This window comes from Mastigoproctus giganteus, chromosome 13, assembly GCF_048544385.1.
Source record: "Mastigoproctus giganteus isolate SK-2022 chromosome 13, ASM4854438v1, whole genome shotgun sequence".
In the NCBI taxonomy this organism is placed as follows: Eukaryota; Metazoa; Arthropoda; class Arachnida; order Uropygi; family Thelyphonidae; genus Mastigoproctus; species Mastigoproctus giganteus.
The window spans coordinates 52,304,031-52,328,939 of NC_143587.1; the positions used below are offsets into that span (position 1 = coordinate 52,304,031).

The 24,909-nt window shown below is 38.4% G+C and overlaps 1 protein-coding gene across 2 annotated transcripts in view; it reads right to left on the reverse strand.

Annotated features, from left to right (window-relative positions):
* The window catches only part of LOC150076053 (proliferation-associated protein 2G4), a 164,832-nt gene that overhangs the window by 46,155 nt on the left and 93,768 nt on the right, over positions 1-24,909 (reverse strand). For both annotated transcript variants that reach the window (XM_090387926.1, XM_090387927.1), the window contains exon 7: positions 11,131-11,209. In XM_090387926.1, the coding sequence (XP_090244052.1) occupies positions 11,131-11,209 (79 nt within the window). The remainder of the gene's footprint in view (positions 1-11,130; positions 11,210-24,909) is intronic.

Here is a 24,909-nt window from a genome sequence, read left to right on the forward strand (position 1 = left end):
CTCTCAGCAGCTGTCAGAAACAGCTGTCCCAGTGGGGTCTGAGTATATTAGTAGCCAAACTGTGGATAATGCTATTTATCTTCAAGTTGGACATAAGGACAAGCTTAATCAATCTTTGGAGGGAACAGAACATTTCCCACCAGTGGCCCAACAGAGTAATGTCTTTAAATTTTTGAAAACAATGTAAATTCCACGTTTTTATGACCTTGAGAGCTCTCTGTCTCCTCCCTCTATGTTGTGAGCTTACCCCTAGCAGTTACTCATGCCATACATATAGCAGTCTCAAACATTGTGTGACATGTGCAAAACAGTTATTCATTGTTATTTAGTCAAAGTCGAATGATAATAAATTGGTAGGCAAGCTAGTACAAATCTATCACTTAATAGCTAAATACATAAGTTATGAATACAAATCTTGAGGTTTTCATTTTCACATTTTCTGACTATAACAAATGTTTGTTTGGAAAGTTCATTATAATTATAGAAAGTATAATTATAATAAACTATTTAAGTAAAATTAATTAAATCTAATTAAAAGCATAATTAGAATTAATACAATAATTGTGCAAGACAGAGCTAATTATTGTTATTAAGCAGCAATTAAAGCATTAAAGTTATGAAATTATTTAAATTAGCAGCTAGGTTAAAAGATAATAAACTGATAGGCAAGTTAGTACAAATCTTGAAGCTTTCAATTTTCACTTTTTATTTTTGACTATAACAAATGCCATTTGACTGGAAAGCTCATAATTATAGGAAGTCTCTAAAAAAAAAATATATATATATGAAATACAGTAAAAACTGGTGAAAGTTTTTTGGTGGGCTTATTTTAAAGCTTTTTTAAAGTATCAGTATGAAAAAACAAATGATCAGAACCACCTATTTTAATGATTTACAAAATTAAACACTATTACACTATGTTAAACAAACCACTGGAAACTGCAACAAGCCATACTGAAGAAGTGGAAATGCGACCTTCATTCAAGCAAAAATTAAAAATCAAACTACCAAATAAAAAATAATAAAACTGATTTTTAATTTCACTGAAAGTGGCAGTTACACTTCCTTAGTGGTATAACAACAGAGTTTAATTTTTATAAATCATTATGTTTAATTTACAATTTAGCTCACTTACTTTTGCAGAATAACATTCAACAAGGAATAAAAAAATTAAAAAAAAAAAAACCTAATAAATTCTGTTCTTTTTGAATTCTTTTCAGTTTTTATTTCTGTTAGTTCGCTTTTCACATTCCCTTTGATTTTGGCTGTTTTATTTAGTTATTTATTCCTTTGTCCTCGAGGCTGTCATAGACATTCTCTCAGGTATGTCAAACTGAGCTTGCTACCTGGGAGTCTAAAATGCTGATGGAAACGATATTCGGGTGACAAACAAGTAGTGGGCCTAAATTCGGCGAAGTGCAGTCAGTCTGCGACAGCCAAATCCTATGCTTGCACCTTCACAATGGTCGGACTGTTAGTAACCCTGGATATAACATTCATGTACAAGTCCTGAAATACAGCACCTAGTATATTGGGGGTAACTATTCAGGCGAAAACCAATGTAAGCAGGCATCGAGGTGTTGCGTCCACACCTTACAGAGGGGAATTCTGCCACTCTGTGCTACCAAGCAATACTAGGTGTAAGATGACTCTGTTCAACTGGTGCACTTTGCTTATTGGAGTACTGAAGTGGTGGAAGCCATGTTTAGTCTCCAGAGCTCTAGCAACCCCCCCCCCCCATCTCTTCTAAGATGCAGTATGATTGATGTATTCTGAGGTTATGATAGACATCTTGGCAAGATCTAATTTTCCTTACATTTTGAGGACGCAGCTTTAAAACTAAAACTGTGTTTCAGGCCGGCTGCTAGATAATCCACAAGACCGAACCTACTGGTAACCGTCTACAAACCTTCTGGATCAGCTAGTGTATAATCTCGTTGCTTCTACTCAACCAGACAGAGACTTGAGGGAGTCCGAGTAGTGTGTATGGGGGGGGGCAGTGCCGAGGCCACGTTATGTCAAGGAGGTGGGTACATTATTGCCATGTGTATGCCATATCCAAAAACTTCAATACTTTACACAGCATGTCTCTCCCCCCACTTTTCTTACTACTGAAGAAATCATGAATTGTTAAACTAATAGAACAAACATCTGTAAAATGATCTAAACCACCAAAAACTTCCCTCCTTTTTCATTTCACAAATACACGTGGTCTCATTTCCAATCTCAATGATGTCCATTTCCACTTACAGTTTGCCAAACTCCATAAACTGTTTCTGACAAAATTCCAATTATCAGTTAATTCAACCACTGCCCAGCTCAAAGACAGTAACCTGAATCTCCTCTTTTAATTCTTCTTTGGCTTAAAATCTCTCTACCATATTCTGTCAAATTCATCTGTCACCTATATCATTCTCTCAACTCCACTAATCACTTGGTACTTTTTGACTCTTTGAAACGTGACTTTCTCCAGTCCAACTTTTCTAACAGTGAGGTAATTTTCTTTGGTCATTTTAACATTCACAACTTCAGCTGGTTGAAATGCTGATCACTGTTCAATTACTAATGATCTCACACATTGTTCATTTACAGTATACCACATAACCTGCAAAGATTGTAACAGCTGCTACATAGGGAAGACCTCGAGACGCCTTCAAGACTGCTTTGCAGAGCATGATAGATCGATTCGCCTTCCTGAGATTGACCAATCTGCAATCGCAGAACACTTCTGGGCAACCCACCATGACCTTAATCCCAAGCATGACTACGAAGTCATGGACCAGTCCCGACACTTTTGTCAAAAAGTGCCGGGACTGGTCCATGACTTCGGCTAGAGTCTGAATTCATAGTTCATGAATTACACGAATATATCATGTAATTCAAGAACTACGAACCGCAGCAAGGGAATGAGACTACACCCTATCTTGGAGGCAACTGTTTTGAGACTAAATAAGCGCTGGAAGCATAACCACACACGTCCATGCAGCAACAACGAACACCAATCTAGTGGTTGAATGGTCAATCTCGTGTCCACGCAATGCTCACTGCACGCACAACTGTATCTTTTAAAATTTTGTCTCCAACATCTCCATTCTGTTAGTATTTGCTGACGAAGAGGTCTGTTTAGATTTCGTCAAAAGTCATTGAGCTTTCTTCGTTTAGCCGAAAGCTACAAACCACTTGTAATTAACTGTGTATTAAAACTTTTTACTGGAGATACGTATTTATATTTAAGCAATGGATCCCAGTACTACAGGCCCATTTACTCTCATATTTAGTTGCATTATTTTATAGGAAATGGGTCCAGACTGCCTGTCACTGCATTCTGAGGTGAATATCCCAACTGTTACTCAGTTTCCCAGTACTAATCTCACACACTATATCTGCTTCCTGCTTTCCACTATATTGCTTGTTCTGGCCGGTTGTTTCACTCCCAGTTTACCAGTTCACATATACCTTCAAAAAAAAAAAAAAAAAACAGTCTGGAACAGTCCACCACATACACTGTTTCAGACAAACATCTACTTCTCCTACCATAAAGAATCACTTAGTTTCAAACAAGTACAGATATCAGTTCACAAATGCTAAGCATGTTAGCCACCGGTGAAATACTGCCAGTGGGAGTTTAGCTTACTTATCATTACACTAGAATCGTTCATCCTCCACAACTTGGTGGTGTCATATTTCAATGACTAGTGAATGTATATCCAAAGATAGCACAGACCCATTGGCTTTAGACTATCCCTTAACTTAAATCTGTTCCTGGTGTAAACTGCTGTTTCATACCATTTTAAGAGATAAAATATTCTATTTGACATCTACAGACAGATGTGATGTTTAATGTGAATATTTTATACACTACGTCTATTTGCATTAAACTACTTGTTTTAGTACAGCAGAGCAAGCCAAGCCTATAGTACAAATACAGAAATACTAAGACCCCAGTTCCACTCAGTAGCTATTATTAGATCAAGGTGTCGTTAATCATTGTATGTGTAAGAAGGGTATATATTCCCTTGCCATTCAAAAATAGTTTTGTTGGAATTAGAATTGGTGGTGTATTGCAGTTTGGTAGAGCTACTAAAATCAACTAATAATGGTTCACTGATAATGGACCAATCCAATGGTATTTTTAAGTCACAAATTGGGCATTCCGTCTAAGGGATTTAACCAATACAAGTCAATATTATATCAAGGGTTGGGTTTTTTGAATATGCCTAGACAACAAAGGCCATGAGGCATCATGCCTACTTTTGCTAGATGGAAAATCTAAGTACAACAAATGCAACCTTCACTTAAGACCACTCAATGTGCCATAACGTAAAACCAACTCCTTTGTGGGGGAGGGGTGCAAGAAGAGTCAGTTCTCACAAAAACGTGGGTTTTTTTTTCATCCAAAAAATGGGAAATCTGGCCACAGTTGTTGTTGTTGTGTTTGGATTTTTCTGGTGCAAAGGCTACTTAGGCCATATTGCACCTATCATAGTAGTTAGTACTAATTTTATTGACTTCTATGGAAGCAGCTAGAAATGGTTATATAAACCTATTCGTTTCAGAAAGGAAAAAAATTCTGTAAGGTTTGAATTTTCGCCTATGATATGACGAAGTGACAATTCTTGTAAGTTTGACAGAGAAGTGAATGAAAGTAGACGGGAGTTGTTATGCAAGGTGCATTCCAGGAGTATGTGTTTTACTGTGAGTGGCCTGTGGCAATGTGAACACTGTGGAGGGTCATTACCTGATAACAGAAATAGATGGGTCAAATGGGTGTGGCCTATTCGGGCTCTGGCCAGGACAACCTCTTCTTGTCTGTTTGTGTGAAAATTGGAGGCCCATAATTGGGGTATAGGTTTAATTTCAAGGAGTTTGTTATGCATCTGCGTTTGCCACTGTAGTGTCCATCGTTCCTTACATATATTTCGAATATGGATTTTGTAGTCACTGAGTGGGACCAGAAAATTCATTGCGGATGTGCTGGATGGATGCTTGGCAGCATCATCTGCAATTTCGTTTCCTGGTATTCCAGTATGGCCTGGGATCCAGCAGAAGACAATGCTTAGCCGATGATCTCGGAGACGAACCAACTCTGATCTGATTTGCTGTAGTAACGGATGAGTAGATGGGGAAATCTTTTGCATTGCTAATAGGGCACTTTGCGAGTCTGTGTAGATTATGCTCTTTTCGATTGAGAGATGGAAAATGATTTCCAGAGCAAGCTTTATGGCATATAATTCAGTGGTGTAACTACTGCATTCTGTTGGAAGTGACACAGAAGTGATAGTGTCATGGAATACCACTGCTGCACCTGATCCATTCTCGGACTTTGAACCGTCAGTATATATTTTCGCGAAGTCGGGATAACATTGTAGATGTGCAATGTGGAGTTGCTGGATGTTAGTACTCGTTAAAGAGTGTTTCCCCCATTGGTGGAAATAATTATCACAACACGGCATGATGACAGACCATGGAGGAACGTAATCTATAGGTTCTTGGTGGACTTTGAGTTGTATGTTCCAGTTTTCTGCTAGTTCCATTAACCTAATACCTGCAGGCCTAATTGCTTGTGGTTTGTTTCTATAAAAGGTCTTGAGTGGCGGATCATTAAATATTGACCAATTGGGATGGGTCGACTGGTTTTGGACCTTGGTTGCGTAGTTCAGTAATAACATCTTTCTTCTGATGTTTAGAGGAGCTTCGTAGGCTTCCACATAAAGACTTTGCACTGGTGATGTTCTGAACGCACCTAAAGCTATTCTTAGAGCTGAATGTTGAATAGGGTTCAGACGAGATAAGGTACTTTCCCTAGCAGAATCAAAGACAGGTGCGCCATAGTCCAGACGAGATCTAATTATGGATCTATATAAGTGAAGCAAGGTGTAACGATCTGCTCCCCAGGTTGTTGCTCATAAGGCTCTGAGTATGTTCATTTTCTTTTGGCAAGCTGTCCGGAGATGTTCAATGTGTTTATGATAGTTTAACTTACTGTCAAAAATTAAGCCAAGCAGACGAATACTATTCACAATTGGAATAAGATGGTTATCTAAGTGGAGTTCAGGATCAGGATGCATTTTACGCATGGTGCAGAAATGAATGGCAGTAGATTTCTGGCTGGATAGTCTGTAACCGTTTTGTGTCATCCAAATCTGGATCTGATTTATTGATATCTGCAATTGTCTCTCAATGTAGTTCATGTTTTGAGAGTGGCAGGAGATTGTTAGATCATCGGCATAAAGATATGAGTCTACTGTTTTCGGAATAATTTCAGTTAAGTGATTAATTCTAATTGCGAACAGAGTAGCGCTGAGAACGGACCCTTGAGGGATTCCTTCTTCCTGAACAAACTTTTTAGAGAGAGTTCCCCGGTAACGAACTTGAAAGGATCTTTGTTCTAAAAACTTTTGGATGAAATATGGCAAATTTCCTCTCAGGCCAAGAGAATGTAGATCCTTTAAAATGCCAAAACGCCACGTGGTGTCAAAAGCTTTCTCAATATCCAGACAGACCATAACGAGATGCTCCTTTTTGATGAATGCATTTCTGATATTTGCTTCGGCTTTAATCATAAGGTCCAATGATGATCGATTTTTTCTGAATCCAAATTGATTGTTATTGATTAACTTTTGGGACTCAAGATACCAAGTCAGGCGGCTGTGAATCATTTTTTCGAGGGTTTTGCTCAGACAGCTGGTAAGTGAAATTGGTCTGTAGTTTTGAGGAACAGAATAGTCTTTACCAGGTTTTGGGGTTGCCAGAACGTAGGAATGACACCAGGAGCTTGGGTATGTATGTTCAGTGAATATTCGATTGAGGAAGAACAGCAGTGATGACTGTGACTTTGTATTTAAATTTTTAAGCATTATATAAAATATCCCATCAGGGCCAGCAGCGCTATTCCTTGTGTTGGTAAGAGCATGCTGAAGTTCAACCATGGTAAATGGTTGATTATATTTTAGTGCACATCTGTCAGTGAAATTCAGTTTGGATTTTTCAGTTACACCTTTAATTTTTTGAAACGATTGGTCATAAGAAGTTGAGGAGGACAACTGGGAAAATACAGATCCTAGTGCATTAGCGATTTCTGCAGGAGTAGAGAGCTCCTGTCCATTCCAGTTAATTAGTGGAGTAGATGTTGGAGGAATTTTGCCATTTAACAATTTTATCTTATTCCAGATCAGTCTGATGTCTGTATTTTTATTAACTGAGGAAGCGAATTTAATCCAATATTCTTTTTTTGCTTTCCGTCTGATATAACGAGCTCTTGCTCTAAGTCGCTTATAATTAATAAGATTAGAAGTGGTTAGATGTTTGTGGAATTGATTCCAGGCTTTGTTTTTCTCTTTTTTTGCATTGTTGCACTCTTCGTTCCACCAATAATTTAATTTTCGCTTTTTCCTGACTTGGTATTGTGGAATTGCAGCGGTTGCAGCTGTTAGAATTTGGTTTGTAATATGTTCAGTAACATGGTTGATAGAAGAGCACTGTATGATATGGTTGTCGAACGAGACAAGCGTGCTATATTTTATCCAGTCAGCCTTTGGAAATTTCCATTTTAGTGGACTGTCTGTTGGTAATGAACAGGAAGTTTGAACTTTGCATATTATTGGGAAATGATCGCTGTTGTGAGGGTCGTTAAGAGTTGCCCACTGGATACTTGGATAGAGCACTGGAGAGCAAATGGAAAGGTCTATTGCAGAGGTTGATCCGGTAGGAAAATGAACATAGGTAGGAGAGCCAGTATTTAACAACGTTAGATCCTGTCTATCTATTAACGTTTCAACAAGTTTTCCACGCCTGTCTAAGCTGGATGAACCCCATAATGGGTGGTGAGCATTAAAGTCACCTAGTAGACAGAAGGGAATTGGTAGTTGCAACACAAGACTTTCGATTTCCTGAATAGAATATGAACGATTAGGTGGAAGATAAATTGAGACCAATGTAACGGTAATTCCAATTACTATGCGTGCGGCAACAGCTTCTAAAGAGGTTTGCAATGGAATGCATCTGGAAGGAACTCTTGAGTCCAACAGGATGGCTACTCCTCCATGAGCACTATTAGTGTCAGATCAATCTTGTCTGTAGATGGTGTAATTTTTGACTGTAGTGGAAACTTGGGGTGTCAAGTTGGTTTCCTGTAGGCACATAGCTACAGGATTGAAGCAGTGAATTAGTTCATTGATATCATCGATGTTGCTGCGAAAGCCTCTACAATTCCATTGAATGATGTGTTCCATTATTTGGTTTTGTTCGTGGAAGATGTATCCGACTGCTTTTTATAAGTTGATTGTTTATGACGGTCCGGTTTTGGTTTTTCTTTTCGGGGAAAGGTGGGACGTCCCGATTCATTACTATCGTCCATATCATCTTCTGCGTGTATTTCAAGCAGTTCTTCTTGACAGATAGAATCAACTGTATCCATGCTTGTTAGACCTGATACTTTCGTCTCAGCAGAGTAAGATCTTTGCAAATTTTCTGCTGCCTGACGATGCGGAAGTCTCTGGGTTGGAATTGTGAGTGGGGTGTTATTGCTTTGGTCTATTGAATTTGGTTTAGATGGATGCTCGATCAAGAGTACTGATCGTGCCCAGTCTGATATTGATGTTTTTGGAGAGATGGATACTTCCGTCTGACATGCCACTGATTCTTGTCTGAGAGTCGTTGAAGCATAAGTGCGTTTTGGCATACTTAAGTTGATCTGTTTTTTCGCTTCTTGGTAAGAGACTTTATTTTCAATTTTATATTTTTGTATTTTTTTTCCTATCTTCCATAGTTCACATTCTTTCGAGTAGGCTGGATGTTTGCCACTACAATTAGGACACTGTGGTGTTGGAGCTTTGCATTCTGCTTGCATGTGATTCTTGCAGCTGCAGTTTGGACATATAGCATCTCCACGGCATGCTGTCTGAGAATGGCCGAACTTTTGACATTTAAAGCATCTGAGCGGATTTGGGATATATGGCCTAATGCGGCAATTCAAGTAACCTGCTTTGACAGAACCCGGTAGATTTGGAGTACTGAAAGTCAAGATTATGTTTCGCGTGGGAGTTAAGTTGCCGTCTTTTCTGATCATGATACGTTTTGCATGAGTCACATTTTGATCTTTTAGCTCCTGGACAATTTCTTCTTCAGAAACATATAATAGATCCCATTCGGAGATCACTCCTTTGGAAGAATTTAGTGTGTTGTGTGGGGTAACCTGAATTGGTATTCCGATTAAAGAAGTAAGTTGCAGTAGTAATTCAGAATGTCTTGAGTACGATGTCTCTACTAGTAGATCTCCTGATTGGAGACGTTTAACCATTTTTGGCGAACCTGCAGCGTTTTCTAGGCATCTCTGGATGATGAAAGGTGAGAGCTTGCTCACAGGTTGGGATGACAAAGAGTGTATTATGAGGAAAGCTGGAGATTCCTGTTTCCTAGTGTCCTTTTTTTGTCTCTTTGAAAGAGAGAAGTCATTGTCGGTGTCATTGTCGTGTTCATATTGAGAGCACTTCGGCTCTAAACGTGGAAATTCACTTATTTCCATCTTTGCTCCTTTTCGCCCCGAGGGTTGGTTTTTCCCCCAGGTTACTGGCCCCGCCACGTGGAGGCAGGAGCGGTGCCACCAGTGACCAAGCGGTTGTTTAAGTTAGTGGATTTGGTTAGTGATATATATATAAAGAATATGCAAAGAAAGGTGGATTGCCTTTCTGGGTTCTTACTTTTGACTTTTAAAGCACAGAACCACTTGAAGTAAATGAAATAACAGCCGCACTGGGAAATAAAGAAACTATATCACTTTGGAGATCACTCTATAATCACTGGAAGAAAATCGCTTGTCACTATCGCTTGGCACTCGGGGCCCGTCTGGCCACAGAACATATGCAATTTTGCCATTTGTTTTCTCCTATGAATTGCATTGCATACTGTTTCATTTCTATTAAAATTATCTCAATAAAAGTATTTTGGTTAATGTAAAGAAAGCCAACACAAGAACTACGGGAAACTTCGGAAACTTTACTGGGCAAACTTGTTTCCCACTACCGCAGTTTCTCCCTGCATTCTCGGTAAAACAGAGGGTGCATGTTATCAGTAGTGGCAGTAGAAGTCGATAATGATGTATTGATTAGTTTTTTTCTCATTATTAAAAGCAGATTATTGGAGTTCATGAGTGGGCTGAAATTTACTTACAGGCACACCCTCCACACTGCCTCGGTCTTAGGGTGTTTATCCCCCCTTCCCGCTGTTTTAACCCGATAGGAAAACGACTTCTACTGCCACTACTGATAACACACACCGTCTGTAAAAGTCATTTTCCCATTTTAAAACAGTGGGAGGGGAGAGGGGATAAACATCCCAAGACTGAGGCATTCAGCCGTGAAGGCATTACACTCACGAACTCCAATAATCTGCTTTTAATAATGAGAAAAAACTAATCAATACATCGTTATCGACTTCTACTGCCACTACCGATAGCACGCACTATCTGTTTACTGAGAATGTAGGGAGAAACTGCAGTAGCGGGAAACAAGTTTGCCTGGTAAGTTTTCCATAAGTTTCCCGTGGTTCTTGTGTTAGCTTTCTTTACCTTCACCAGTATTTACGAAGGAAACACTAAATACTGCCAATGAACTAGAATAATTTCTAACTGCTTTCACATCATGCTTATATGAAAACTTGAATGACAATCTGTAACTTTCACTGTCTGTTCTGGCAAAATCATCATCATTCTCTTCACTTTCTTTACTGTATATCATATCCATTTCAACATTATAGTTTCGCCTACGAGAGTTTGAAGCATGAGAAGCTCTGCTGCATGAGCTTTAGGGAATGATCCTTGCTGAAAAAGGCTGAAACTAATAATTACCATACTGTGGTTAGAAATTCAAAGGCAAATAATTATTTCTGCTGTTCAAACAGGGACATCTCTGTTAATTTCCACCTTTTGTAAATGGCATCAAAAGTGTTTAAATTTCACAAGCTAAGCCTCTACAGAGGAGTGTTGGGTAAATTTTAGGGGTAAGGCTGTGAATTGAACCTAATACATAAATAATGACCGTTTTTGGGTCAGGTAAATAAAAGAAAACACTAAAAAGGATATGTCCTTAATAAAGCTAAAAAAGTGCTACTATTATTATTACGCATATAACTTACCTTTGTGCTTCTGTTGGATTCTGAATTATGGACTTTTCGCCATCTATCCTGAACTGTTTCAACTGGTGTGAGAGCATTCCTAAATTGTAAACGAATAATATTACTACCAAAAGAAAACTGATAACCATTTTGCTCTAAAAGGAATACAGATCTTCTAGTTACTTTTGAGAGTATATAAAAATATCAATTAAAACTAGGTTTTACGTTCTTTAGCTATACTAGGAAATTTGCAGATTGATATCACCACTATTTTGGGTATGCGCATATTAAGGCAATGTTATGCACAAACTTCCAGTTGCACAGAGTTCCTGATAAGTTTATAAAAAATAGGGAAAGATATCTTCCAGTTAATGAGGTTTAAGACAACAGATATTTTTACAAAAATAAACTTAATCAAGGACAATAAAATGAAAAAGAAAAGAAGGTACATCTGTGTACTATTTTTTTGGTTGGCACTTGTCCACCAACGTTATGAATCCAGTCATACCTACCTCTGTAGTTCAGGAGCATTCCAATTGAACCAGGTTTCAAGGTAATGTTTAATTTCATTATCATCACACAACTGGTTTTGTGGTAGATGTCTTTTAAAAGAACCAAACAGATGAACGGCAGAAAAGACAAGGTTGAAACTATGGTAGATAGTCAAGCCTATCCAGACCAGTATAACTACCACTGTGTGGATGGTGGTGTGGAGTTTTGGATTGCCAACTGAACCAAAAACAGACATGTTTCTTGAATATAACTGTTGGACTAAACATAGCTTATGACAAATTTTCACAGGCTTAGTCCTTTTGGCATTAAGAAATTGGCAATTGCATGTACATTTGTCACTTTTTAAGTAGAGAAACCATTTTAGTTTGATAAATAATGTTAGCAAACTTGTATATCATCCTTTAAAAAGAACAGAAACTTTCCTGAATTGTGCCATTATTCATTTGCCTACTTGAGAAAGCAAAGCTTCTCTCCCAAAATACGTATTAATTTACTTTTTAACCAGCCCTCAAGGAAACAGAATTACAATGCCATATACAGTGAAACTTCCCTTTAACGGACAGCCATGAGGAACGAAAATGTGTCCGTTAGAGAGAAGTGTCCGCTAACAAGAAGTCTGAGGGAGGAAAAAAAAAAAAAGAAAGAAAGAAAAAAATATCGTTAAACGTTTAATGTAAAATTAAATTAAAATATATACAGATTTTGAACAATATTTTTGTAAATAATATACAATTACATACACAAGAGATAAAGAAAAATCGTTAAACATTTAATGTAAAATTAAATTAAATACAGATTTTGCACAATATTTTTGTAAATAATATACATACAATTGTGCTACGCATATTATGATTTTATCTTAAGAAAAATACATACAGTAATCACTTATTTTCTTCTGCACCGTCTTTCGGCTGATAATTTTGTTTTCAACATTTGTTTGGAGTGAAGAAACCATCGAAAGTCCTTCAGTATCTTCTTCAGCGGCGAAAAACATTTTTAAACGATTGATTTGTATGAGCGCTTCTTCTATTTTCATCGGTGGTTCGTCGTTAATATGTTCTTCGACAGAATCACCTCCTTCCATTTCTTCATCCTCATGAGGAACTTCTTGTAAAATATCGATGATAATGTCGTTGATATCTAGAGCACCATCTTCTGTAGCGAGGTTCGAGTCTATATCTTTGTAGCCAGGGTCACTTGTAGCTGAAGTATCGTACATTATCAATAGATGTTGAAGTTCTTGTTCTTCTTGGTGCTCCACTTTGCTGTTCGCAACTTCAATTTTTGCATTTGAGAAGCCAGACTTTACAAAACAGTTCACGACAGTTTGTTTTCTAATTGCGTTTACTGAAGAGGAAATCCATTGAATCACATCTAGGATGCTGATTTTCTTTGCAAGGTCACTCGCACATGTTACATCGTTCATCTTTGCAATGAGATGTCTTAAAACACGTTTTCTGTAGTGACGTTTAAAATTTTTTATTATCCCTTGATCCAAGGGCTGACACTCTGCAGATGTGTTTGGCGGCAGAAAAACGATTTGAATGTTGGACAATTCAATGTGCTGGTGAGATGCAGCATTATCCATGAAAAGAATAATTTTTCTGTTTTGACAAATCATGTTTTGGTTAAAGTGACTTATCCATTCGCTCATGATATCTCGTGTCATCCACGCTTTTTTATTAGACTTCCAGTCAACATCCAAAAGATTCAACTTTATGCCCTTGAAACAACGAGGATTTTGTGGGTTTCCTATAACAAGAGGTTGTTCAAAGTGTCCCAGCATATTTGTACACAATAGTACAGTCAAGCTTTCCTTAGAAATTTTTCCGCCCTGGCACTTCGTTTTTTAGACTCATTGTGTTTTCAGGAAGAACTTTAAAAAACAACCCTGTTTCGTCACAGTTGTAAATATCCTTAGCTTCAAAATCACGACATAAATCTTCCAATTTGAGGGTCCACTCTGTTACAACCCCAGTATCAACAGATCCACCTTCACCACTTACAGGTTTCCAAGAAATTTTATGCCGAGTTTTGAACTTGTCTAGCCATCCCACAGAAGCTTTGAACTCATTTACTCCCATAGATTTCGCAACCTCCAAAGCCTTTTCCCTAATAATAGGCCCATTAATGGAAATTTTTTTAGCCCGTGCGCGACAAATTTGAAGTCCAACAGTTTTCGGGAATGATTTTTGAACCTGATCATTTCCGTGTTGCCAAAATTGTTTGAGCAGTTCATTTTTTTTCTTTAGGATGTCGCTTACCTGCGTCTTCCCGATTTTGAATTTTGCAGCGAGATTGCGAACATTATTTTTTTGCCGATCATACGCATTAATGAGTTCGACTTTATCTTTTAAAGTTAAATGTTTACAAGAAGACATTGTGCACTTCACACGACACTGAACAAAACTGAAAAGACGAAAGGCCGACCATATTCCCCCCCCTCCCGGCACACACCGAATTCATCAGAAGTTTCACACGTGCCTTAAAATTCTTGAAAAAGGGTTTAGAACCGCGACGTAAACCTTGATAAAATTCAGAGAATCGGAAATAGAAAATAAACACACGATTGAGGCAATACGTGGAAGAAACGTTCCTAGAAAAGGGGCCGTGAGCTCGCCCGCTGTCCGTTATGAGGAGATCAAATTAAGTGCTAATCTAAACGAAACAGTGCAGATTGCCTGTCCGCGTCCGTTACAGAGAATGTCCGCTAGACAGAAGCTGCAACACGTTAAAACCAATGGAGGTGAGTTGGGGAATTTGAAAATGTCCGTTGTAGAGAGATGTCCGTTAACGAGAGGTGTCCGTTAGGAGAAGTTTCACTGCATATATATATATATATATATATATATATATATTTTTTTTTTTTTTTTTCCTTTATGAAAACCCCAAACAAAAGAGGTATTAAAACCTATAGTGTTTAGTACTGTGTTGGGTTGGAGGTTGAGAAGACGAAAGAAGATATTTGTTCACATTAGACTTGAACTTCTGTAGACTAATTTTCAGGAAATACATATGAAGGAAGGTTGTTCCAGAAAATGGCAGTTGAATGAATAAACGAGGAAGATGGACAGTAAATGGATGATGGCTGGTGGTGGCATGTGTTTGGACTGTTTTGAAAGAGAGAGCAGGAATTATAGAACTCAATTTAGAAGAACAGTGCCTGTGGAAGTATCTGTGGAAAAGGCATGTAGCAGAAACAGTACATCTATGAGACATTGAGTGGAGAGACTCTGTTAGAGATGAGTCATTAATTAACCTAATTGCCCTCTTCTGAATGGAATATAGAAGCCTGAGAGAGGTTTTGGGGGCACCGGCCCAGATGTGGGAACAACATTCCATAGTAGGGCGGATTTGCGATTTGTACAGAGTGAACAGCTGTTTGGAAGAAAAGTAATGCCGACAGCAAAAGAGAAAACCAAGTTTTTTAGATGTAGAGGAAGCAATATTTGTAATATGCTTGTACCAAGAGAGATTAGAAGTCAGGGTAATCCCCAAAAAAGATATATCAATTTGCCAAAAAATTGGAGTGTCACTAAAGATAGAATAGGACAGAAGAATCCTTTATGCGAGATATAAGACAAGACTGAGTTTTAGAAGGGTTGAAATCAACTAAGTTGTCTTTGCCCCACTGGAGAATTACCTGGAGATCAGCATTTAAGGAATTGGCAGCAGATATTCGAGAAGTTGAAGCTGATTGAGCAGGGCAAGGTTTCACAAAATGGAAAGCGGAATGCAATGTGCTATCATCGGCAAAACTATGGATAGGATTTCCAGTCAATGGAAGAAGGTCATTAATATACAAGAGGAAAAGAGTGGGGGAAAGAACTGAACCTTCGGGGACACCAGCATTAGTGGAGAAGTTAGAAGACAAAGAGCCATCTGCCATCACCCTCAGTGAGCAATCAGAGAGAAAACTGGATAACCAATTACAAAAAAAAAAAAAACAGCTGGCAAACCATAAGATGGAAGCTTGTTTAGAAGACCTTTATGCCAAACACGTTTGCTCTTGACATCTCAAAAGCCTTTGAGATGTCAAGAGCAAACGCTTGTGTTTCACCAAACTTTTCCATTGAATTTGTACATAAATGGGTAACACAAGCCAGAATATCACCAGTGGATCAACACTGACAGAATCCATACTGGCGATCGTTGATCAGACAGAAGGTTTCTAGGTAGTTTAGGAGTTGGCGGTTAATTGATTTCTCCATTACTTTAGAAAGAGTAGAAGTAATTGCAATGGGATGATAATTGGATGGGAGGGATTTGTCACCCTTTTTAAGAACTGGATGGATATGACCAAATTTCAAAGCAGAAGGAAAAACACCTTTGGAATAAGAAAGTGAAAAAAGGCGGCAAAGAACAGGAGTAAGTTCAGGAGTGCAGGTTTTGAGAACAAGTGGAGAAATACCATCAGGACCTGGAGCTTTCTTAGCATCAAGATTCATCAACATCTTTCTGACATCCTTTTCGCGGAAGACCACAGGAGGCATTGAATGGAGCATGTTGGGAATGGTGGGAGGTATTTTACCAAGATCATTAATACATGAGTTGGAACAAAAATGGGATGCTAGCAGGCCAGCTTTATCCTTGGCCGAAGTGACAACAGAACCATCCGGTTTTGACAGAGGTGGGCAAAAGTTGCGGCCAATAGTTTTGGCAAGAGACCAGACTGCTCAGCTACCATTAGGGCAAGAAGCAAATTTTCTACTCTTAGCCAGTTCAAACTCTAGTTTCGACTGATTAATAACTGCTTTACAATTGTAGCGAGCTTTGGTGTAGGGAGAAAATGAAACTGAAGAATTGGAAACAAGCCAATTACGATATGCAACATTCTTCTCCGGAATGGCCTTAGCACATTTATTGGAAAACCAAGGTTTAGATAAAGGACGAGATTTAAAGTGGAGTGTGGGATAAAGGATTCCATTCCTGCAAGAATAATTTCACTGACATGATCTGAACAGACGTGGACATCAGAAGTTTTGAAACAGTAATCCGACCAAGGAAAAGAAGAAAAGAAATCTCGCAGGTCATCCCATTTTGCATTCTTGTAATGCCAAACAACACTAGGTTGGGAATAGCCGTGAAACAAATGCTACATTGGAGAAGAGACATTCACTGAGTTGTGATCTGAGGTGCCTAAAGGACCAATCACTTCAACCGTGCACTTAGAAAGGTTGTTTGTGAATATAATTTGAGATACTACTTTTAAAAAAAATCACACATAACATCACTACTGATTAATAATATGCATTTTCCCAGCTAGATGGGGATAGAAATCTTCACTGAGTTTTCCTTGATGCATTCCGTTCTATATTGTATTACTCAGATACAGCAGGTTATCAAAAGTATATTCTAATGTCCTACTAGAGGATTACAATGGTATTTCAATACAACAGTTGATGGTTCATTTGCATTTGATTTTCATCATGAAGATTTTCTGTTCCCGTTGGCACCACTAGGGCTGAAGGTTTGATGCTTGGTCTTCAGTAAAAGTGGATTAACTCAAGACTTGAAGGAATCTGCAAGGCTTTAGGGGGGAAATTTCTATCAGCATGGCCCACACTTGTAGGTAGAAGGAATTTGTTTTGTAGAGACGGAATACACTTAAACAAAGGTGGTGCAAAAGTTTGTCAGTATTATTGAGGATACCTTAAAGGTTCAGGGAAACTGCTAGTTAGGGGGGGATGTGGGTAATACTGACACGCATTTATCTGATAATATTGGTCAAAGTAACTCTTGCTCATACCTTAAGAGTTCTTATCTGTTACCCCAACTGGACATATTATCTAGATGTTCTGGGGGCAGAAACGTTTCACGTGAGTGGGTAGCTAATATCAGGGAAGAGAGCCTAAAAAACTTCAAGGGTTGTGTTAGGGTTGTTAAATATACAAGAACAGTAAATCTTAATTGTTTATACAGTAACGTTAGAAGTGTCGTCAATAAAATGAGCGAATTCGAACTGCTGGTTAAAACAAGTAACGTGGACATAATAGGGCTTACAGAGACGTGGTGCCATCCGGAAATTGGGGATGATGAGTTTAAGTACGGCTTGTATAATGTATTTAGGAAGGATAGGGTAGATAGAAGGGGTGGTGAGGTAATGCTTCTTATCAGAAGCAGCCTGAGTGCGACGATAGCTTTCCCGGATTCAGACATTTCACATGCTAGTATAGAGTCTGTATGGTGTGAGATAGTTGTAATAGGTATAATAGGTATAAGTTGATAGGTATAATGCAAGTAGGAGTAATCTACAGACCAGGTTATTGTGAAGATTATGACAAAAGCCTCTACATGCAAATGGAATGGGCAAGTAAGCGTCAATGCCTTATTATGGGCGATTTCAATTTGCCTCTAATTGATTGGAGTAAATGGGAAGAAAACTCGACATGGGGAACAAAATTTTTAAATCAACTAGATGACTGTTATTTGTATCAACATGTCAGGGAAAGTACTAGAGAAAAGAATATCCTAGACCTCATCATCACACATGAATCAGATGACATAACAGGGCTGACAGTAGAGGAACCCGTAGCAGGAAGTGATCACGGAGTTCTATGGTGGATGATGACGAGAGAGGTAGCAGAAGTAAAAGACAAAGGAATGGGTTTTAATTTCAGAAAAGGAAATTATGATGCCTTAAGGTACTACATGGCCTCTATTAACTGGGTAGATATCGTGCAGAAAATGAATACATTTTAACTGTGGTACGCTTTTAAAACATTAATCACAGATGCCTTGAATGCGTATATACCATTAAAAAAATACTCCACGAGGAGGGTTCCAAGTTGGATGAATAGTGAAGTTGCCACATTACTTGAGCAGAAAAAGGTGGCATGGAAAGGTTACAGAGCAATAAAAAGTACTGAAGCCTATAACAGCTACAAGGTGATGTGTAATAGAGCCACAGAAAAGGTTCGACAGGCAAAGGCAGTTTATGAGAAATCACTAGCAAACAGAGCAAAGAGGGGGGATAAAGAATTCTTCACATATATAAATGCCAAGAAGAGCAGGACAAACCAGATTGGACCTTTACGCAAGGGAAAGGGGATAGTATTAAATACACCAGCTGCCGTTGCAGATGAACTCAACAGTTATTTTGCATCGATATTTACAAATGAAAAACCTTTTGTGGCAATGGGAAATTGTGGGAGCGAAGTTAAAAAATATGTAATTAATGATATTGAAATTTCTCAAGATTATTTAATGAAAAAACTTTCAAGCCTACAGACCAGTAAGGCTCCTGGAGTTGATGGAATATACCCTATAATCTTAAGGGAGGCGGCAAGCGAGTGCATTGAACCATTGAGGCTAATTATGCGAGCATCACTAGACTCTGGGGAGATTCCCTTGGATTGGAAAAGTGCAAATGTATCTCCCATACATAAGGGTGGCTCTAAAAGTGAAGTTGGAAATTATCGACCTGTCAGTCTGACTTCAGTAGTTGGGAAAATCATGGAGGCAATGATCAAGGGTGGAATTCAGGATCATTTGGATCGAATTGAAATTCTCAAGGATACTCAGCATGGTTTTGTAAAGGGAAAATCATGTTTAACAAATCTGGTTCGCTATTTCGAAAGGGTCACTCATGAGCTGGATTTAGGGAATAATTTCGACATTGTTTATTTAGATTTCAGCAAAGCTTTTGACTCAGTCCCACATGAGCGGTTGCTTTATAAGCTGGAACAGGTTGGAATCACTGGGAAAATCCTTAGATGGATAGAAGGATGGCTTCAGGGCAGGAGGCAGAGGGTTGTGATAAATGGGTATTCCTCAGATTGGGTTGATGTAAGAAGTGGGGTTCCCCAAGGATCAGTATTAGGACCACTGTTGTTTTTAATTTTCATAAACAACATTGATGAAGGGATAGAGGGCGTGATGTCTAAATTTGCAGATGATGTTAAAATTGGTAGAGTAGTTAATAATCACTGTCAAGCTGAACTTCTTCAGAGAGACCTAGATAGACTTCAGGAATGGTCAGAAAAATGGCAGCTATGCTTTAATCCAACAAAGTGTAAGGTATTACACCTGGGAAACAGTAATCCCAAAATAACTTATTCACTTGGAGTTCAACTAAACCCAGCACTGGTGGAAAGGGACTTGGGTGTTATGATACGGTCAGACATGAAATTCTCTGAGCATTGTAAACAGGTTGCAAGGAAGGCCCATGGTGTCCTATCGATGATCTATCGAACTTTTACAAGTAGAGATAGGGACGTGATAATCCCATTATATAATGGCTTATGTTAGACCACACTTGGAATACTGTGTTCAAGTATAGAGACCGCACCTAAAGAAAGACATCGAGCTTCTTGAAAGGGTGCAAAGACGGGTAACTCGCCTGGTGAGATTGGCAAAAGGGAGTCCTTATGAAGAAAGACTTCGAATATGTGGGTTGCAGAGTTTGGAAACTAGACACCTTAGAGGAGATTTGATTGAGGTGTTTAAGGCTCTGAGAGGCATCAGTAAAATGAATGAGGATGAAAATTTCAAGATTATAAATGATGCTAGAACTAGGGGACATAAATTCAAGTTACGGGGGGAAATGTTTAGATTGGACTGCAGGAAGTTTTATTTTAGCCAGCGAGTTATAAATTACTGGAATAAGTTGCCTTCATGGGTGGTAGAGGCCAACAGTTTGGGGAAATTCAAAGGTCATCTGCATAGTACTTTTGGGTAAGGGAAGCCCAAAGGATGATAGGTTTAATTTCCTTTTTTTTATTAATTTTTTTTTTTTTTTTTTTTTATCATTGTTTTGTTCGTTTTTTTTTTTTTTTGGCTGGTGCAGCATAAGCCATAAGCTTTCTTGCACCATGCGGCCATTACTAATACTAAAAGCAGAAAGTCTCTCCAGGATCGAAATCAAATGCAGGTAAGGATTATGAATTTTGATTTTTAACTAATGCCTGTTATCCTCCATCCCCCACTCTCTGGACCTCTGAGCTTCAATTTCATCTTTGGACACAAGGATTTGCTTCCTAAAGATCCTTGTTTCAAAAGACAAAAATATTTTTGTCTCATGATTCCTTTTGTTCATTCACTCCATCTCTGGTTGTGTGGTATGTCTCTAAGTACTCTGAAAGTACACCATGCAGTATAAATACAGTGTGCTGTGGGTTAAAAAGTGTAATTTGAGATTACAAAGGATAGAGAACATTGCAATGTTCTCTATCCAATGGGGGAGGGAGAGAGAGAGAGGGGGAGAGGGAGGGAGGGAGGGGTGCCATTTAATTCATTTGTTCATTTGTGGTGACAATATGAACTTTTGTTCATTTGTGGTGACAATATGAACAAAATCAAAGTCATTTACTATTAAGGGTGTCTCCTCACTTACTAATAAGATTGAAATACTACTGAAATAACTGTCACTGTAGCAGCACTGTATTATATAAATAGAAAAAGATATATTATACTTATAAATAGAAAAAATATAATTCATAATCTTTTCCTGTATTTGATTTCAATCATGGAGACTTTCTATAATACAAATAAATGGCACTTTTACTGAAGACCAAGCACCAGCTCTTCAGCCAGCCCTAGTGAGTCTAGCGAGAGCAGAAAGTCTTCATGATGAAAATCAAATGCAAGTAAAACAGCGGCTATTGTATTGAAATACACTTGTAATATATTTTTTATATTTAAGTAAAAATATAATACTGAGAGAGAGAGAGAGAGAGTTGTTGTTGTTGTTATTTGGTTTTTTAGGAGCATTAGCAACTAAGGCCATATTGCTCCGGGGATATGCAGTGGTCATTTCCTGACCTTTCCGCATATCCCCGTGAGCCACCAAATACGGAGGATTTGGTGGTTCACGGGCTCGAACCCCGGTCTAATCAAGAAGCATGTGCTATGCACTGCTGCTTCTGCCCACCTGGCTACGGAGGCACAGAGAGAGAGAGTACCATTTAATTTGCGGTGACAATATGCACAAAATCAAAGTCATTACTATGCTTCACTACTGTTTATGGTAAATTCTAATGCATATATTTTTTTTATTGCTCATACAGAAAAATTCTTTTTGTGTCTTTCCTATTTCTAGAAAATTGTTGGTTGGTTGGTTATTTGGAGCATTAGCAACTAAGGCCATATTGCTCCAGGATATGCGGTGGTCATTCTCTGACCTTTCCACATCCTCCGTATTTGGTGGTGACGGGCTTGAACCCCGGTTTAATCAAGAAGCGTATGCTACGCACTGCTGCTCCTTCCCACCTGGCTACGGAGGCACCTAAGAAAATTGTCTTGCTGGAAACATTTAGACTTTCACTGTTATGCAATTCCTGTTTAAAATTGTAGGAACTTTATGTAAATGCCCTATACAGGGCAAACCTACAACAACCCATGGTGATTTGTTTCCCAATATATAAGATATTTGATGCCTTTGTAGCTTTTCTAAATTTGGCCCCCCACCCCCATTTTTTTTTTTTTTTTAAGTTATGTACAAATTATTGTTTTAGCATTACTTGTATATCCATATGAGCATTCTAAAATTTAAAATATATGGGATGATAGTTGGATGCCAAATTAGAAAGCATTTTGTGCTTACAACTTAATCTCATCTGAACCTCCCAAAATCCATGGCAGGTGTTACTGAAATATGGAAGACCACAGGTGACACCCTAATGAAAATAAAAAGGCAATCACAGCCCCACAAAACACGTTCAATGAACCATAAACAGAACTGTTCATGTTTTGTGTACGATGACTGTGGAAAACATCACAAAGCAGGATCCAAAAGGTGATAGGAATGTGTCAGTACATAATCCATAAGAAGCTGCACATCTCATTTGATCCATGCATGGTACTACTAGTACTAATGCTAACTAGTACCACTACTAATACTAATATAAAATAACACTAATAATATGACACTATAATATAATATTAATACTTCCTAGTACTAATACTAGGTGACAGACGACTCTCATCAACCAGTGCAATACCACCACTTTGCTTACCAGACACTTTTAAACCCATGTTTAGTATGCAGAGCACAGTTTCCAGCATCTCCTCCCTATCTCCTTCAACCCATGCACATTATTACTAGTACTAACACTAACCAGTACTGCTACAATATAACACTAATAACATAATACCACAGTATAATATTAATATAATGGATTTCCAAAAAAAAAATAAAAATAAAAAATTAATATCACAGTCACCAACACAAAATGGCATTTGCTATTGAGTGAACTTTACTACATATTGTTTTATTCCTTTAGATGTGTTTTGGTGCTGAGATTACTCAGAGTGCTTTCTGTCAGAATGTATCATCTTGATAATACAGTGAGTGAATCTAATAGTATAGGACTGTTTAAGCTGGTTCAGACCTGATCACTGGCATTGTGTCACTTGAAGTAGTATGTGTCATTTTTTATATAATCATTAGCCAAATGGTGCAAGGAAGCCTGAGGCTTTTGCTGCACCAGGCGAAAAAAAAATCCGAGTTACCCCAAGAGAGAAAACAAGAGTCAGAAGTAGCATTAGCATAGGCAGCTGATGCAAGAAAGCAAGCCTACATAGAATCAGCCAAAAAACAAACAAACCCCATTCTCATTTCACCCATCCAATTGCTCAAGATGTTTGTCCAGTTCTGCCTTAAATATATTTAAGCAATCAACTTCTACGACAGATGGAAGTTTGTTCCAGCAATCAACCACCCACTGGCTAAAGGCAAACTTCCACACATCTATCCTACAACTGTCTTTCCTCAATTTGAATTTATGCACTCTCAGGCGATTATTCTGAGCAAGAGGAAGAATCCCATCAGCATTGAGCATGCTCAAACCATTCAATGCTTTATACTCCTCAATCAGATCACCTCACAGGTGCCTAGTCTCCAGACACTGTAATTTCCAAAACCTAAGTTTTTCTTTGTAAGAGCAAACCTTTGTTCCATTCATTAATCTTGTTGTCCTACTCTGTACACATCCCAGCAGTTCTACATGCTTCTTAAAATGAGGCCTCCAGACCTGTATACAGTACTCCAGGTGTGGCCTGACCATTGCCTTATACAAGGGGATAACCTCCTCCTTATACCTGCTAGAAAAATTCCTGTACATCATTGACAAGACACCATGAGCTACTCTTATAGACTGTCTGCACAACTCAGAAAACTTCATATCTGCCTACATAATTACCCCCAGGTCCTTTTCATTCTCTACCACTGTTAGTGTAGTACCACACAGCTGATACGGTTACTCTGGGGTTACTGCTTCCCATATGCAGTACTTTACATTTGTCAATAACTTCAGTTGCTACCTCTCAGCCCACCTGCTCAACTTTTCTAGATCCTGTTGCAGCAGCAGCATACCGTCATTAACAATTCTGCCGACCTTCGTATCGTCTGCAAACCTGGACATTAAGCCTCATTAATATCATTAATAAATACAGAAAACAACAATGCACACAACATTGAACTCTGGGGGACTCCACTAATAATATTAGTCCAAGAAGAGCAGTGTCCATTGATTACCACTCTCTGTCTTCTCCCACTCAACCATTCCATTATCCATATCAGCAATTTCCTCCAATGCCACACTGCTCCAAATTGTGCAGTAGTCTTCCATGTGCAACAGTATCAAAAGCCTTTCTAAGATTCAAATATATGATATCAAAATTATTCTTTGCATCCAGTTGCTTTGCGACCACATCATAGTATCCATTCAAATTGGTCACACAAGACTTCCCCATAACAAATCCATGCTGTGTCCGAGCTATAACTGAAGTCTTGTCGATCCTGCAATGCTTCTTTAACCAGTGCCTCCATTAATTTCCCTGGAACAGAAGTTAACCTATTACTTGTGTCACCCTCTGATCCTCCTTTGTTGATTGGGGTCATATTTGCACATCTCCAGTTCATGGGAACCTCCCCTGAGTCCAAGGAAGCTCTCATAATTATGGCTATGGGTTTACTTACTTCCTTTAATATAACTGGATAGATCCCAACCACCCAAGGTGCCTCTCTTATGTTTATCTTCAAAATTTTTTCCTCCACTTTGCTTTCAGTTATTACAAAATTATCTAGCTCACTGCCAGAGTTTAATTCACCTCTGGCATTCCCCTCCTTGAATAACTCCTCATGAGTGAATGTAGATGCAAAATATTCATTCAGTTTGTTTGCTACCTGCAGGATCATCAACAGTTGAAACATCGATATCAAGTGGACCAATCTGATTCATTTCCTTCCTTCTAGAGTTTACATAAGTAAAGAAGTCTTTGTCTCTTTGCATCCTTTGCCAAAGATATAGCAAATCTGCCTTTGGTTGCCTAACCGCCCTTGTGATT